Source organism: Coffea eugenioides, chromosome 8 (assembly GCF_003713205.1).
Source record: "Coffea eugenioides isolate CCC68of chromosome 8, Ceug_1.0, whole genome shotgun sequence".
Lineage (NCBI taxonomy): Eukaryota > Viridiplantae > Streptophyta > Magnoliopsida > Gentianales > Rubiaceae > Coffea > Coffea eugenioides.
Window position 1 is genome coordinate 42,669,491 of NC_040042.1, and position 18,311 is coordinate 42,687,801.

Sequence of the window (18,311 nt, forward strand, 5' to 3'; positions counted from 1 at the left end):
AAAAAAGTTGGATTTCTGAAGAGCAACAAACATATTGGCATAGAGGCCTAATTCCTAATTTATATCCCTGCGGTACATTAGCACCAAAAAAAAAAACTTAATTTCTGTAAGTTATCTTTCGTGAAAACTGTAGGAATAAAGATTTGGACCATTTATTCCTACAGTTTTCAAGAACCCTTTGGGCAAAAGTGCCAAAAAACAGCCTTCTGGTTTTTGGCACTTTTGCCCAAAGGGTTCTGTAGTATAAAGGACCACAAATTTCAATAAGCGCCCTGCCCGGCTCAATATTAGGTGTACGTTGGTGTAATCATACAAAAAGAAGGGAAATTCTATGGTCTAGTAGAAAATCATTCCCTCATTTTCTATTCCTAGTGATAAACGTTGTTCTTGTTCCTCCGAGTCATATTAAAAGCTGCTATTAAGATGATTCTCCCGAGTCATCAACAGCACAACTTTAATTTCATTTTGCCCGTTTGACTTATTCTAGGAGCTAATCCAGCTAGCTATTTCCTAAATCCTCTTCCCACTTGAAGAATCCAGAAAATGTACGTAGATCAATCTGACCAATTGGATTTAGCGTTCTTGTTCCTCCGAGAATACATGCGCATTCAATTCTTGCAACAAAGATTCCAGCCATTCAACTTGAATAATGGGAGCATTGTCATATTACAATGTCTAGACAATTTGAAGATTGAAACTTTGTATCAGAGTATTCCTCAACTACACCAATACTAATGCATTATGCATCTGCAACCTAGATGATGATGAATTTTCCCTACGTTGAATACCGCATTCATTGAATGATCAAATGACATCTCATTCTTCTACTGTTCCAGAAGTTATTTTTAGTGTCTCAATGAAAGGCTTTGATTCCCCAGAAGCAAGATGCTTGAGGAAATCTCTTAAAGTGCTCCCCTTGTATTTTTTCCGATGGTCTTCATCCACCAATTCAATAGCAGGCTCAAGAACTTCATCCATTCCCAAACTCAGGAAACTAGCTATAGAAAGCCTAGTTTCATTGCTAGATTCTTGGATTACACGATGCAAGACAGACTTGTACTTACCATTGCTTAACACCATCTTTTAAGCTTTCCATGATTGCTCCCACTAATTCAATGCCTAGTCTCTTCGTCTCCATTGCAAACCTTTCCATCTTCTCCCTGTTACCCCAATACAATATTCAAGGGATCTATAAAATCAATTGATGTATACTTAATCTAGAGTTAGTCACACCACACCCTTAATGTGGTGGTTTCTGACATGAGAGCACCAATTTAACTAGAATGGGTAAAATCATATAATGAAGTAATCATATTATTATAGGCTTTCTAACAACTCTATCCAGTACATTCCTCAAGTTATATGTTAAAGTCAGGGAGGGATATCCCCATTTTAGAACTTTTCTTTGCTAGTGTAGTGGACCAGACACCTTAATTACCCGACTACTTTCCCAAAAGGGATTTAAGAAAAGAATCTTAATAATTCAATTCTGGTTTACCACCACCATCTCCTATATTCCTAACCCTCCGAATTCGAGGAATTTACGTAAGTCTGCGTCTTTCTTGGTTTTATCCCCATCATGAGCCATATCCTAAGAAGTATAAAAGAGGGAATGGAGTTTAGAACAGCAGATTTCGTCCCCTCCCCTGTTGGCACCTTCCGTCGGTGGCCATTTGTGGAATTGCACAACATCATTTGGTCATGCGAAGCTGGTGGTGGATGATTGCATGGCTGTGATTTACTTACTCATGAGCTGATTTTTTACCATAGTATCCCTGATTTTCGTTTCTGCCCTTCGATGCAAAATGGTTAGACGGTTAGACCATAAGAAGCATTGGCTTCTTCGTCATTTCATCAGCATGCCTGAATGACCCTTCTATCTGTTTATATCTCTACGATTTAAAAATATACATATATTAATGGAGCGGTGCGGTGCGGTGGTGCTCTGTTGTTAGACCCGTTCTGCTTTTCCTAATCTTAGCTTGGATTCCTACGTGGCACTTTGCACCGATAATGCTGGTATAAAAGTAAGCGGTGGTGCTTTGTTGTCAGGCTGATTCAGCTCCTTTTGATCATGGCTCGGATCCCACATCCTACATTCCATTTCACCGATAATCCTAGTAGTATAAAGGAGATGGCTGTTGCACATTTGCTGCTTAGCTTCACTGTTATTGCTGTAGTTCTGCTGATTGAAGCTGCAGTCACCTACTTTGCGACTGAAACTGTTCTGTCCTTGGTCAGTGTTGCAAGTACTTCCTTTTGTTGACAAATTCCTCTGTTTTTTTTGGTCTTCTTTTGCGAACTAAAACAATACAAAGCGAAAGGAACCTGCAAGCAGCAAAAATCCACCAAAGCATGCAAAACTAGGGTAAATGCCCTCATCATTTATCGAACTTCTTTTGAATTGTCCCTAGTAGTTGAATAGACAAGAAAGTTATAGAGTTTGAATTAAATGAGTCAGATAAAATCAATGGGTCATGAAAGGGGCTTTGTTTAGCGAGTTGTATATTACCTTGCCAATGTCCAGTTGATATAACCTTGGTACTTTGTAGTCAACTTGAGTCAGTATGCGAATGCAGAACCTGATTTGGATCCGAGTTGGTCAGAACATTGTTGGAAATTACTGTAGCAGCGCATTAATCATTTGTATTTCATTTCTCAGGTTTTCAAGTTTGGAGCCGGATTGTCTGTCACCCAGTTGACGGCCCAAATCTATCGTAATATATCTGTTTGATTTGAGCCATCCATTTAAAATTTGTAAGGAACGACTCAATTTATTTTTTTGGATACCAGTGTTCTAATTTGATAATGTGACATTCATATTTTCAAGTATCTCCAGCGGATAGCTTAGTTGAAGAACATTTCATAAAAAATTGTCATCAAAAGGACAAAAGAAAATCATGATGTCAAATGAGCTTGTCCTCAGACATAATTTCATTGTATTGTTGCAGAATTGATGATCTTAACTGTTTCAACGAAGGGCTTTGATTCTCCAGAAGCACGATGCTTGAGATAATCTCTTAAGCAGCAGCCCCTATATTGTTCAGGATGGTCTTCGTTCACAAGTTTCATAGCAGGCTCAAGGATCTCATCCATTTCCAAACTCTGGAAACTGGCTATAGAAAGTCTAGTTTCATTCCCAGAAGTTCGGATTGCTCGATGCAAGACGGCTTTGTATTCACCATTGCTCAATACCTCCCAAAGATCTCCAACAAGGACTAGTAAAGCCCCTTTAATCACAGGAACAGATTTCCACTTCTTATCATTTTTGTCCATGACTTGAAGACCTAAAGAACTCTGCAGAAGAAGAGTGATGACGCTAAAATCTGAATGTTGGGATGCACCTATTATCTTCATGTTTGATCCAGAAATTGGTGAATAGCTATTTATCGCAACCATTTGCACGCCTTTTTCAATTTCTGCTTTCAAATATGTTGCCTCCAAATCCAAGCTTTCCATCATAGCTCCACATATCTGAATTGATAATTTCCTCATCTCCATTGTGCAGTTTCCCATTATTTCCCTGTTATAGAAGTACAACTGTAGGAATCAATAATTATTTTTAGATGAAATTTGACTTGCCTTTTACTGCAATTCAAGATTTTTACACAGGTTCTGGCAGAAAGCTTAGTATATATTATCCCAAAAAACTTGCACGTAAAAGAAATTCTATTCACAAAGATGACAATTTTAATTGCACAGAGTATACAATATTATCACAATCTGCTACGTTCCTATTCAGTTCATCCTTCATCAAGATAGCTTCTTTATTGACTGGTGAAAAATATAGTAAAACCCAAAGATGTACCTGTAATCAGGTGGACTTTTAGGCCATAGATCCACCAATTTTTCAAAAGGATGGGAATACAGCTTCAAATATTCCCACAAGATGCCGTGAGCTCCGCCTTGATTTGTACCATATTTAACCGGTTTATACATGTCAGGAGAAAAGAATTCCTCCTTGATCTTCAGGGGCAAGTTAAAGAAGTTTTTGTTCACGGTCAAAGCTTCTTCTGCAATGGTCTCAGGTATGCCATGATTTATAACCTGATAATCGAACGAAAGCAAGCAAATTAAGGGGAAAAAAATGCTTCAATCATGCTAATACATATCCAAATACTTACTATTTTGTACCAAAGTAGATTGAAAGCATGCAGTTCTGAGAAATTACAGCGAAGATACCAGCAGTTCTGCAAGATTCACGGATTTGATTGATGACAAGTGACCTAGTTTGATGATCTTTTTGCAGTAGGGAGAGGTCGATTATGGGCACTAGCATATTATAATCAGTAGATGAACCCATGCTGCAATGGGCACTAAGATGCAACTATGAGATTATGGGACTTTATAATAAGAAGTGGCAACACTTTCGTTAAGTGGCTTTATTCAAAGAAGGTTGATCTTGAAATGGATGGTGGGCCAAATAATTGAAATTTTTTTTTTGGTTGTGAGCGTATGAATAGAGAATACGTTCTACCTATTTGAAATCAACATCTAACTTGTTCAATCAAAATTTATCTAAGCCTATGTTAACAATTATATGGTTTTTTAAGTCTGTTTTTTTGATATTTGTGTATATTTGATGATATAATTTCTATCATTAGTGCAGATTTTAATAAAATTATGATGTTTTATTGAAGCCAAAAAAAAAAAAAATTATGATTTACACCCACAAATCTTGCTGCTTAAACTCGGGGAGTTGTTAAATTGCAATATAACATTTATTTTCCGGGCTAAGCAAGCAGCAGCCATTGGTTAATGATTACCACGTCTAGCAGGCCAAACGAGTGAAATATTGCATATTAGTTTGTTCTTAATTCAGGATCAAGACTGCATCGATCATTAGTTCACTGCTCAGAGCCGGTAAATATGTATCATATTAAGTACGTTCATATGATAGATGATAGCACAAAGATGATTCGAGACTCCAGCTTAAGATAATAGAAAGTCCATTAGATCTGAAAAGGTTCTTGCCATTTATTCTTGATGTTCACACTGTTGAGAATCAGACCAATATGTCTAATCTAGTTTTAATCATTCAAGACAACTTTCTTGACCCAAAGATAAGTTAGGGAAACATGGATTGGAGATGTAAATACTTCAAGGCCTCGTTCAGATTGCATTTTTTGCAACGAAAGAAAAAAGGTTACATTTTTGCGAGTATTTTTTCTCACATTTTCTAATCATCTTTTTACTTTAAATATATCACATCTTAACAAAAGTTTTACGGCAATTATTTTCTAAAATCTCTCAAAAGAAGTGCTACAGTAATTCTTCTTCTCAAGATGATGACGCTTGAATGGCTTGGCCTTGAAAACTGTTACTTGGATAAAATTTCAATTTTAGCCTTTGAATCAGACTGTCATTTTTTCATCTAGAAATTATTACTGAAGCAACCTGTGCAAAAAAACCCCATTTTCAAGAAATAAAAACATGGTTCTTGAGTGCTTGTAGATGGTCATTATTCATAAAGCTTATTTAATTTGTGTATGAAAATATCCAGTGTATAATTTATTAAAATCGAAATTTAACAACTTAATTTTTTTTTTTTTTTGTCAATACAGGGTGTATCCCAGCAATTGCCAGACTAATCACCCTGGATCTAGAAATTTAACAACTTAATGATCGGCCTATACTGTGTCCAAACCTAACTTTTTTCCTATCTGTCAATTACGTACACTTGTTCAACAGCAGCGAGCTAAGAGCCTAACAAGCATTCAGTCTCCGAACAAGAAACCTGACATTTTCTATTCTGTTCCGTGAGAGGAAGGATGATTAACGGATGACCCTTCACTGTATAATTCAATTCTATGGGTACCATCTATGCATCTGAGATTCTACTTGATAGTAAAGAATTGAAACTCCAGAATTAATGGAAAAACATGAAAAGGTCGACAATGAAGTTCAAAACTGGAATCAAGCGCGGCCTATGACCTTATACACTTCAATTTTGATCTATCCAGCATTTTATTTCTATCGAACTTGTATAGCAACACAAGCCAAGAAAATTAATTATAGTTCTTCATATTAAAACCATGTAAATTAGGTTCTTCGCACTTTGAACCATAAGACTTGTCACACTCAGATTTGAAGTGCATCAATAGGACGATCTAATGCTCTAGAGAAGATAAGTTTGAGAAGTTCTTTTGAGCTGCATCCCCTGTACCTTTTCACCCCTTCTTCGTCAACCAATTTTTTAGCAGGCTCAACTCTCTCATCAAATTCAAAACTATGGAAACTGGCAATAGACATCCTAGTTTTGTTGGTGCTGGGTACAATGACCTGATGCATTACACTCTTGTACATTCCATTGCTTAACACCTGCAGAAGATCTCCAACAAAGACTTGAAGGGAACCTTCAAGTTTGGGAGCATCTTTCCATGTTCCATCGAGGCTGTCCATGACTTGAAGACCTGGAGCAGTTTGCACCAGAATGGTGATGATGCCGAAATCGGTATGTGGGGGCGTACCTATTTTTATGTCCGATATTGACTTTGATGGATAGCTGTTTGTAGCAACAAGTTGCATCCCTTTCTCGAAATTTTCTTTGAGGTATGTTGCATCCAAGTTTAGGCTTTCCATGATGGCTACAAAAACTTGAATGGCCAGTTTCTTTATTTCAGCTGTGTACCTCCCCATCTTTTCCCTGGTGTAGTTTGTATTGATTTACAATCAAACACCACGGTAAATTGAGCTAGATTTTTTTTTTTTTTTTTTTGTTGACAAATAGCCAGATGACGATGAGATCACGGAGTGGGGACAACGAAATTCAGACCTTTATGTTGAAAGAAGAAAGGTGGATACAACCAATCCAACATTTTTTTCTCGGTCAATTAAAACTTCACATATTTATAAAATTTAAATTGGATTCTACATACAAAAACCAGAGCTTTGGCTTTGGATACGTTGAATTTAAAAGGGATTCCAGTGTAGTTCAAATAATACTGAATGAAATATATAGAGAATTGTTGTACCTGTAATCAGCCGGATGCTTAGGCCATAAATCAACAAAATCCTCAAAAGGATAGGCTTGAAGCCTCAGCACATCTCTCTGGAGTAGGTCACTGCCAAGGGCACTGTGTTGAAACCTAGCTAACTTTACTGGGCTGAAAGGGTCCCTAGAACCAAGCTCCAAAATCTCCTCCTTCATAATACCGGGCAAGTCAAAGAACTTTTGGTTCACTTCTAAGGCTTCATCGATGACTGACTTGGGTATTCCATGATTAATAACCTGGAAAGATATGTAATTCAGAAATGTGGGTAAATCAAGAAAATCAAAATCAGGAAATGTTCTAACTCAAAAAAATGCATGCATGTCCTGCCAAAAATAAGCATGTTTGAAAGAGATTTTTACATGAAAAACGCCGGAGTTTTGACAAGCTTCATGAATCTCCTTGATGACCAAAGATTTTTCATAAAAATCTTGGCGGCTTAGGTGGGAGAGGTCAATTATGGGCACTTTCATGGCATGAATTGGATTATGATCACTGATTGAACTCATAATCTTTTCCTCCCAAAATTGATTAGGATTGTAATGTAGTTGTTTGCTGCAGATTTTGGAAGAAATGTGAAGGCAAAGGAAGGCAGTTGTTTGTGTTGTTGGAGGCCAACTAGTAGGATTGCTTATCTATGATTTGTAGTTGACTTCGATTATCATATAAAATGACTGCATGATTATATAAAATACATGTATATCCACGACTTGGTCATTTTGCAAGTTAACTTTATGCCAGAAAGGTTAACATGATCAGATTCCAATTACACTTGTTCACATTGGTTGTTTGTGGCGCTTAAAGAATGATTAATTAATGAAGTTTTATCTTTTCTATGTATGAAAAGATCAAAGTTGCAGTCCTACCTTTACTTGTCCATGCAAGTCTAACCCTCATGTGGTCATCTGTAAATCTATGCTTGTTTGACATGTATGAGCATGCAGACTCTAGGGTTACAGAAGTTAGTTTCCTTTTCCATACCTTACTAAAGAGTTTCAAGGCCACAAAAATGTACCAAAACATGAAACGAAACCAAGTTCAAGGATCCCAACTGCAATGGAATCGGCATGCACCTGATTAAATCCTACCATTAACTTCCAACTATTATTAAAGCGGGTTTAGTGGTCATGACCTTTAATTAAGTGGTGAATATCGTTTGGAAATGCAGGAATAAAAGCCATCCCTAATCCTCAATCTGGCTCTTTTCCTGCTTTTTTTCTTGAAATTGTTAGATATGTATGGGTGTAATTACTTCATGTACAACTACAGTGAAAGAGCAAACGGAGCAACGGAGAAAAGATTCCTACAATAAAACCCATCGATAGAGTGGAGCAAATTGAGGAATCCATCAATCAATATTTGTATGGTGGCAAAAAAACAAAAAACAAAAAAAAAGTATTTGTATGGTGGTACAATATTTAGTTTTCCTGGTTATAGAGGCTTGATGTATCTAACTAGCAATAGGCTTACGCCAAATACTTTTACAGTCTTGATCTCCAGATCCACTTGTAGACCATATGTTCCAAGAAGAAGGAGAGCAGAATATTGGTTCGTGGTATTAAGAGTTGGGCATGTATGACTTAATGATGCTCCCTCAATTATCTGGAGAGTGACCCTCTGCGTCAGCAAGGCACTTAAATTATTTTTTGGGTATAATTTTGTCAATTCCTAAAGAGTAAGACCAGCCTCACAATAACCAATAATATAGTTGTTGATATAATTAATTTACAGTAACTAAAAATTATATCTAACAACTTGAAGTGGAAATCAAGACTACAAATTAGGGTTAATTGCTCTTCGCACCTCTCAAATACTTCCAAATTGTTCTTTGCACCATAAAACTTTTAGTTCCCGCAATTTACTGCTTTAAACTTCTAATTATTTGTAATCCATCACAATGAACTAAATTCGAACAAATTGTAGATTTCATCTGCTAGTAACTAGCAAAATGATCTTCTTAACCTCAACTTTTATACTGTCTCTATATTTTCCTCCAATCCAAATCTTATTAAAAGGCTTTATTTCTGCTTCATTTTCTAGACGTGTGAAAAAGTCCAAGATTGTAAATTACCAAAACTTGTTTTTGGATTGTGTTTTTTGAAGAGATTTTGGGGAAAAAAATTACTGTAATATTTTTTAAACAATGTGATATATGTAAATTAAAAAAATGATTAAGACATATGTCAACAGAATATTCATAAAAAAGGGAAAAAATTTTCTCAAAAATATATAGTTTAGGACGCAAAGTATGATTTGAAAATAGTATTAACACTTAAAATTAAGATTGATGCGGAGTCATGAAAAGTAAATAAAAAACAAATCATACACAACTATAAACATTAGACAGAATCCAACGACATACAATTTAGCAGAAGAAAATCGTAGCCACACTTTAGAAGCCATCTCGCAATAAGTTTGGAGGGGCTAGTATTGCTTGCCCTGTCTTCCTTTCTCCGCTCAAGTAGCTCGACTCCATCTTTGAGGCCGCATGAAAGAGTGAATTAAATTCAAGATAGACCATATGATCAGTTGTGTAATTCAGATTTTAAGCCTATCAATGAGACGTCCAACTTCTCCAGAATAGATATCTTTGATGAGGTCCCTTGTGCTGCATCCTTCGTATCTTTTAGGACAATCTTCAGCAGTCAGTTCAGTAGCAGGCTCAACCACCTCATCCAGTTCAAAATTATGAAAACTAGCTAAAGACATCCTAGTAGTGCGGGTACTTAGTGTTGCCCGGTGAAAAACGCTTTTGTATATTCCATTGCTTAATAGCTCCAGATGGTCTCCAACAAGGACTTGAAGGGACCCTTCTGGGCAAGGAAGAGCTTTCCATTTACCATCAGCCATGTCCAGGACCTCAAGACCCGGTGAGCTTTGCAGGAGAATGGTGATGATGCCATGATCGGAATGGGGAGCTACACCTATCTTGATGCTTGATTCTGGAGTTGGTGGTGAGTAACTGTTTGCTATAACCATGTGCATTCCTTTATCGAAATTTTCTTGAAGGTGTGTTGGACCCAAGTTCAAGCTTTCCATGATGGCTCCAAACAATGTGATGCCCAATTTTCTCACGTCCTTCGTGTACCTTCCCATTTTCTCCCTGTCAAATCATCATAGTTTCTAACCAGTTACAATGTGATATTATGTGTAAAAGGTAGTAAAAATTATCCCCACTTGGTTTAAGACTTTTGAGACTTTCAATTTCCTAATAATTGAGAAATGGGGTTCGAATAATCTCTACAATTGACCTGTTGGACAGATGCCAAATGGTCCAGCGGTAGCGCCTCTCACCGGTGACCCTTGAGGTCCCAAGTTCGAGTCTCCGCTCCGTTGGATTCCTCCGCGCACTTAACGTGTTCGGGCCGGGTTGGAGCGCCGGATCCGGACCGCAGGGATTAGTCGGGCCCGTAAGGATTGACCCGGACACCCCTGTGTCAACAAAAAAAAAAAAAAAAAAAGACGGATGCCAAATGGTCACTGCCTTGAGTACTGTTTAACTAGAGATCTTGAACTCGCATTTTTCCTCCCTATATCACACAATTCATCCCTCCCTTTCCTTTATTACACTCTTAAGGAGCCATAGGATAAGATGTCACCAATCACAGTCACTATGACTATAATTAACTAGTTAATGACAATGAATTTTTTTGTTGAAATCTATGGAGTGTTTTGGCAACTTAAATTCAGATATGGATTTTACTTTTTTTTTTCTTTTCCTCTACTTTTTCTTCTATTCTTTCTCCACTTTTTCCACTTCTTTTAGCATTTTTTTTTAATAAATTTCTTTATTTTTAATTAAAAATATGAGATACATGATAAGTAATCATTGATTAACTTCTAAAAAGTAGTTAATCATAAAACCCATAGAATAGGTCTATCATATCATTAACTCATTCCAATTAACCTTTACCAAATTAAAAATATCACTATAATTAATTTTGAAATTCATGCCCTGGTATGAAACAACGCCTTAGTATTATACCGATGTTATAACACTATGTACAAAGATGACAGTTGTTTCTTTACTCAAATTTTATACATAGTGTTTAGCCAAAATCAACTGAAAACACTTCGATCATTACACAAATTCTCGCACCTGTAATCCGCAGGTTCGGTGGGCCAGAAATCAATGAAGTCTTCAAAAGGATTGGCATAAAGCCTCACTAAGTCCCTTTGGAGCAGGTCACTGCCCCGAGCACTGCGTTGAAAAGTAAGCAGTTTTACTGGGCTGAACATGTCCCTGGAACCAAGCTCCAATATCTCCTTTTTCATCATCTCCGGCAAGTCAAAGAAGTTTCTGTTCACTTCCATGGCGGCTTGTATGACTGCTTCGGATACCCCATGATTAATAACCTGAAAAAAAATAGTGAACTCAAAATGTAGAACATTTAATAAAGAAAAATAAGCTTAAGAGATGTCTTCTTTGTTTTGCACTTTTGCTCTTGTCTGGATAAGTGCAGCCAACAAGGGAGTAATATTCCAGTGTGAGAGATATTACGTGAAAAGCGCCCCAAGTTTGGCAAGCTTCTTGAATCTGCTTGATGACTATAGATTTCTCGTTAGAATCTTGGCTAAGGAGGGAAACGTCAACCATAGGCAGTTCCATGGTTTGCTATCGAAGTTATGAAAATGCAGCTTTGCTGCAACTCAGAGAAGAACTAGTACCTTGATACAAACAACGTACAGCGTAGAAGGATATTTAAAAACGGTTGGTAGCCACCACCAAAGCTTTAAAAACTTGGTGGGGTGGGAGGCAAGGACCAATTTGCCACGTTAAAAAAAGTGACTTCGCTTAAAAAGTGGTCACCAATTCAGTTTCCTCCGAATTATTCTTGAACATCTTTAGATCCGTTCTCTTCCCTAATGTATGATAAATTAGGTTATACAACAGTTATTATTTTCGAAAAAAAAAGAGAAGGATATTTAAAAGAACAACGGACCTCGACCTCTCAAGAAACTTCTCCACGCGTAACATGCCATTACAACAATTCTTCAATTCATGACAGGCTTTGGATACAGATATCACAAAACCACATGATTTTGTATCTTTCATCCAAAAATGGGTGCATCCGTCCGCCATGGATCTGAAAATAGTCCTTTTTAATCTTTAACAGTCCTCTGGCCAACCTTATTAGGTGGACCGTAGTTTTCGAAGAGAAATTTACTTTATGCTTTTGGCCTCAAATTATTGTTGCCGTAAATATGGCACCAACAGCCTTCAAACTAGCTAGTAGAATATACAATTTGTGTTTTTTAAATTATGAGTACATCTATCAAGTGATCAAATAGAGTTCAAGTATTAATTTTTTGGAAAGGCAAAGTTAAATTAAAAAATTTATATAGATGCAATCATTAACTGTATATTCACATGATAAGTTAGATCTGATTTAAGTATACTAACGAGTGTCTAGCAATTAATTAGGAAAAGCCCTTGGTTTATTTATTAAAAGAAAGATCGAAAAGTAAGTGAATAAGCTCTGACATCGTTAACAAAACAAAACATAGTAAATTAGCAAGTGTGACGGGGTTGTTAATAGGGTTAATTCCACTTTGTCCCCCCAAACTTTGGACGATTACCCACTTCAGTCTCTAAACTTCAAAATGGGATACTTAAGTCCCTAAAACTTATAAATTGGGACACTTAAGTCCCTAAACTTATAAAATGAGATACTTGAATCCCTAAACTTATAAAATGGGACACTTCAACCACTAATGACATTCAGGATTCTGTCAACAAATTTCCTTAATTGGGAGGTATTTATAAGTTTAGAGACTTAAGTGTCCCATTTTGAAGTTTAGGGACTGAAGTGGGTAATCGTCCAAAGTTTGGGGGGACAAAGTGGAATTAACCCTTGTTAATATATGGAAATGGATTAACAGATGGAATGTGCAGGGCTACCTTTATTTTTATTTTTATTTGTTTATTTCTCTCTCTTAATAATTTTCCTTTAGCGATAGGTAGCATAAACAGTTGCCTTCTTTGGCATATCCCACGATTGGTAATGAGTTCCTTGGGTTTATGGATGGAAATAAGAGATATTTGCTTTGCTCGAGCAATAAGTTTGGATAGCAATAACACATGGAAAAATTTTGTTGGTATGCGGATCTCTTGATAATAGACCGCTAACAGCCTTGTTTAATTTGCAAGATTATTTTTCTCAGTCTTTAAATCTGATTCTTATCTTGTTTATTTTTCGAATATGGTATTGAACAATGAGTTGGATATCATGTACATTGTTTCCTTTGTTTCACGTTAGCTAACTGCTGTTATTTTTGTAATGGCAGCTAAAGTGAATTATAACATGGTGATGGAAATGGGATTACCTCTTTAACCAGGAAGAAGATACTAACCAAAATAAAGAGCTTGAAGTACAACGAAACCCCACCCCCCCCCCCCCCCCCCAAATCCAAAAAAAAAAAAATTTTGGCAACAAATTGAAGGTGCATATTACTCTTTTTTCAGCCACTAAGGGTGTTTTCAACCATTGGATCATTTTAATCTTGGCCTTGATAACAAATTTGCACACAGAAGTGCGTGTTTCAATCATTGAATCATTTTTCAGTCATTGGATCTTCGTCAATTTAAAATTTATAAGATAGAACTTTACAAGAAAGAACAAAAGATATGTACGACACAAATTATTTGTGAAAATAATTGAAACTTTTAATATTTAACCTTTTAATTGACAAGACATCATTGTTGTATTTTTTCAAGGACTATAATAAAAAAATACTACATTTTAAGGGTAACAATTGACACGTTAGCATGTCCAGTTGATTTTTTTTTCGGTGATTCCACAATTGAAACTTTCCACTAGCTGGGCAGCTCGATTGGTCACAGCACGCCTCCTAAGGAGCTGTTGTCCATTCCCATCAGGGGTCGAGTCCCATGGTTATCGTGTTTGGGGGGTGAGGCCTCTCCTCCCGAGCCGGTGGGGGATTAGTCGAGTCCGGTTTACCCGATGGTCCGGATACCCTCTCCGTAAAAAAAAAAAAAAAAAGTGACTCGTGAAGTGGACCGCGAAAATTAAACAAATAAACAACTAAAAGTGGAACAAATTACTCGGCTATCCATTGAATTTTTTGGATAGTAGAGTTTCAGCCACTCATCTTTTAAAAGTATGTATTTATTCACTAAATTATAAAAAAGTGTAAATTTTTTAATATCGTATATTTCTACGATCAAGTCTCCAGACCTTAGGACTTGTAAGTAGGGTTGATGCTGAACCGAATAGCTTGACTCGATCTCGCAAGCTACTCAATCAGCAACTCACCTTGAGCTCAAGCTGCTTGATAGAAGCAGCGAGTCGAGTTTAAGATTTAATATTTTACACTCGAAAGCTAAACGAGCATAATTAAGTTTTTTTCTAATATGTATTTTAATTTTTATTATTGTAAAATGTTAATAATATCTTTTATTTAAAATTATATGTAAAATATTAATTTTTATTACTTTAGCTTGATTAGGCTTAATTGAGCTCGAATAGGCTCGATTGAACTTGATTTGAATTGATTAGATTTAATTAAACTCGAGTTCGAGATCGAGCTCGAACTTGAACTTAGTTATTTTATCTTGAGTCGAGCATTATTCGAGTTCAATTTGATTCGAATGCACCCCTACTCATAAGAGTCACAAGACAGAGCGGTGAAAATAGACTTGATGATAGGAACTAGGAACCGATAGAATTGTTCAGAATTTATAATTTTGATAGTTTAATAGGTAAAATACCTACTTTTAAAAGTTAAGTAAACAGAACTCAACTATTCAAAAAATTTAGTGGGTAACCGTGTAATTTGCTACTAAAAGAGCTTCTGGTTTAAAATAATCACATCTTCCCGGGAAAATATCCCCTGAGGAAATAAATCTAAATGCAAGACCACTCCAAAAATCAGTCAATAGTAATGGCGTTATCCACCTCTGCCGCTTCTCCCTGTTTACTTCTCAAGTCCACTTCCCTATTCAGCATTAGAGTCCCAGCTGATTTCAAGAAGGAAGATATACTTTCAGTCGGTGCCGGGATTGCTGGCCTAGCCACCGCCATCACACTCAAAAGGTTCTCCTTAATCCAACTGCTTTTTCTTTGGGGTAGGATTTTGATAACTTTTCAGGATTGTTATTCAAGTTTTTCATGGGATTTTGTTTTCTTGTAAGTTAGGCTTGGAATTCGGTCCAAGGTACTTGTACAAGCTGAGTCCTTGCGAAGTGGAGGAACTGCACTAATCCAAAGGTAAATAGCACTCTAATTTAATAATTGCATTACTTAATCATCTTTTTTAGATTTTTTTTATTTGCATGTTTTCAAGAGTACGAAATATTCAATGTGGCAATACGACATGATTATCATAGCAGCTAGTGATAATTTTCAAAATTATAATTCAAAATCAGTTTAAATAATCAAATGCTAACAACTCCTTCTGCGTTATTTAGTATTGTACTCGTTTTAGACGTCAGCGTGAGATTTAGATTCTCCCAAATTGGCATATCTTATTGTACCTACATTGCAAATCTTGATTTGTTGTTTAGACTCTCTTAAATCCCTCTTTCTGCAAAGATTTACCAGTTCTAAAGTAATTGGTCCAATAATATAGGCCAGGTAAATGCATACATTAAAAAAGAGGCTATCGTAGGTGCAATCAGAATTCATACCTTAAGCTTCTGAATGCTATTGTACAGGTTACAAACTGATAATCAGCTTTTAAGTTGTTTTATTTCAACCAGATGTTAGATGAAATTACACTCTTATGTATACTGAGATGTCTATAAAATCTTTAGAGCATCCTCAAGTGAATTTCCTGAAATAATAGGCATTGTCATCACAGGCGCAAGCATGTTACGGTCAGGACCATCCAACCCGTTAGGTCCTCCTCTGCAGCTCCTGCCACAGTCGTATCAGAGGAAGAGGATAACGTGTTATCGTTGGATGTAAGTGACATAAAGGCAATAAGCAGAAGTTGGCTATGGAGAGGCCACAAAATCAACTACTTGCATTATCAGGCAGGCGATGGAAAAACCTCACCTGCTGCTCCCCCTTTACTTCTAATTCATGGGTTCGGGGCTTCTGTTGCTCATTGGCGCAAGTATCCATCAAATTTTTTATTACAAACTTTATGTTGCATTCAATCTACATTCTGAATCTAAGAACAATACTATATAGCATTTTTGTTCTAGGGCCCTATGATTATGTAGTACCTATTTTTCTGTGGTTCTTATCGCTTTAAGCAAAGTATTCACATTATCCGTGTGTTGCGTAGGAGATCTTGTTCATTCCTTTCATTTGATAAAGATTTTGAAAACCTCTTACATCAGATTTTTCTGATCTTAAATGTTGGTATTTTCTTTTTTCATTATTCTACACATTTTCCTTCTTTAGTTGTCCTTGCTGAAGTCCTGTCATGTCCTATCCTATCCTTTCCTTCTGCATTTGCACTTATTTTTCCTTTTCCAAGATTATATTCTTCATGTAGATGGATTGTATGCTCAAGTCATCTGATATTTTTCTACAAAGCATCACAATTAATTGATTTTCTTTCAGGAACATAGCAATATTGTCTAGAAGATATACTGTTTATGCTATCGACCTTCTTGGCTTTGGTGCTTCTGATAAACCTACCAGCTTTGCTTACTCAACGGAAGGTTGGAGTCAGGTGAACTCTTGAATGGTTTGTTTAATGTATGTCTATCAGCAATTTACTAGTATTTACTACTCACAGATGTAGTAATTCTGCTCAAACAGTTGATATTGGATTTTGTGAATGAAATTATTCAAAGGCCAACGGTACTAATCGGGAACTCAGTTGGAAGTCTTGCTTGTCTAATTGCTGCTGCCGGTATGTTTAGCTTATGCCTGTACTTGAAAAAAGGAGGTATTATGCTCCCCTGTATTGATTGAAAATGTTTCTGGTTTACTTCTTATTTCAATAGAGTCTAGTAGTCGGTCCTTGATTCGAGGGCTTGTTCTACTAAATTGTGCTGGTGGCATGAACAACAAAGCCATTGTTGATGATTGGAGAATCAAGCTGTTGTTACCTCTACTTTGGTTTTTCGACTTCTTACTGAATCAGAGAAGGATTGCCGCTTTTCTTTTTGATAAAGTCAAACAAAGGTACTAGTACAACATAAATTGATGTTTTCTGTGATCCCGTAATTGGGGCTGCCTGATCATAAAGCTTGAACACGTCATGTTTGATGCAGAGATAATATTAGGAACATCTTAACGTCAATCTATGGAAATAAGGAATCTGTGGATGATGACCTGGTAGAGGTAACTGATTAATGTCAATCCATTCCTCTCGTGACCATTGTGCTCTTCCTCGCAACTTTCTATTGCAGTTCGCTAAATCCATCATAATACTGACAAATGCATGATTTTTCTTCCCCCCCTCAAATTGTTGCAGATAATTAGGGAACCAGCAGATGATGAAGGGGCACTCGATGCTTTTGTTTCAGTTGTCACTGGACCACCGGGTCCAAGTCCAGTTCAGTTGATCCCAAAACTTACTCTACCTATCCTGGTGCTTTGGGGTGATGAAGACCCATTCACCCCTATTGATGGACCTGTTGGCAAGTATTTCTCCTCCTTACCTGGTCAAGTACCAAACGTAAGTCTTTTTGTTCTGGAAGGAGTTGGACATTGTCCTCATGATGACAGACCTGAGTTAGTCCATGCTAAGCTCCTTCCTTGGCTAGCCCAGCTACCCGCTTTGCAAGATAATGCAAATAATTTGTCTCGAGCAAATTGATTGATCAGATAAAGTCGTTATGTCTTTTGCTCATACGTCGAAGCCCAGAACGAGGAAACTAGAAGGAAACATCGTGCTGTTTTTGTCATATTCTTTCTTGTATCATGACTGTTTGGGAGGTTAGCATTTAGCAACAGGTATTATATAATGCGAGATTATTGACATATTTACAACCTAGTAGCGTTGTACTCATCTTGATCTTTTATCTCCGTCACTGAACCAATTTTCTCACATTACACACTCGGTTCAGAGGCATGCAGAATTGATCCCCAATCTTTGTCATACTTTGTGCAGAAGTTTTGTTGGGGCCTTTTCCTGTTTTCTCCCTTTTAAAGCTCCACTTTTTTCATCTTCAATGAGGGGAAAAGAGAACAAGATGGAAAGTACTCTCCCTACTACCAGAAACAACGAAAACTACTGACTCTGTAAAATCAATACAACCTCACGTCACTCATGGCCCTTTTTGCACTATTTTTCAGTGCAATTGAACACCAAAAAGATAGATAACATAGCAAGTTACTCCATTTCTTTCTTCTTTTGTTTTTCTAGTTTAGCATATGAAACTAAAAACGTGTA

General features: G+C 36.7%; 3 protein-coding genes across 4 annotated transcripts; 1 reads left to right on the plus strand and 2 right to left on the minus strand.

Moving 5' to 3' along the window:
* Positions 1–2,934: 2,934 nt before the first annotated feature.
* On the minus strand, positions 2,935–7,501 carry LOC113780832. The gene is made up of 6 exons (XM_027326613.1): positions 7,355–7,501; positions 6,975–7,231; positions 6,167–6,646; positions 4,172–4,304; positions 3,809–4,047; positions 2,935–3,523 (listed from the first exon to the last, which is right to left on the minus strand). Exons 1-6 carry the CDS (start codon positions 7,499–7,501, stop codon positions 2,935–2,937), a joined length of 1,845 nt encoding a protein of 614 aa, XP_027182414.1.
* Positions 7,502–9,530: 2,029 nt separating this feature from the next.
* On the minus strand, positions 9,531–11,601 carry LOC113780833 (flavanone 3-dioxygenase 3-like). The gene is made up of 3 exons (XM_027326614.1): positions 11,494–11,601; positions 11,092–11,348; positions 9,531–10,095 (listed from the first exon to the last, which is right to left on the minus strand). The coding sequence occupies exons 1-3, from the start codon at positions 11,599–11,601 to the stop codon at positions 9,531–9,533; spliced, it is 930 nt and encodes a 309-aa protein (XP_027182415.1).
* Positions 11,602–14,873: 3,272 nt separating this feature from the next.
* On the plus strand, positions 14,874–18,017 carry LOC113781481 (pheophytinase, chloroplastic). 2 transcript variants are annotated; one of them, XM_027327425.1, is made up of 8 exons: positions 14,874–15,049; positions 15,152–15,223; positions 15,801–16,073; positions 16,529–16,640; positions 16,730–16,823; positions 16,918–17,098; positions 17,188–17,257; positions 17,391–18,017. In XM_027327425.1, exons 1-8 carry the CDS (start codon positions 14,898–14,900, stop codon positions 17,733–17,735), a joined length of 1,299 nt encoding a protein of 432 aa, XP_027183226.1. In that variant the 5' UTR covers positions 14,874–14,897; the 3' UTR covers positions 17,736–18,017. The 2 variants fall into 2 exon arrangements, with proteins under 2 accessions (XP_027183226.1, XP_027183227.1); XM_027327426.1 differs by having other exon boundaries at positions 15,816–16,073.
* Positions 18,018–18,311: the final 294 nt, after the last annotated feature.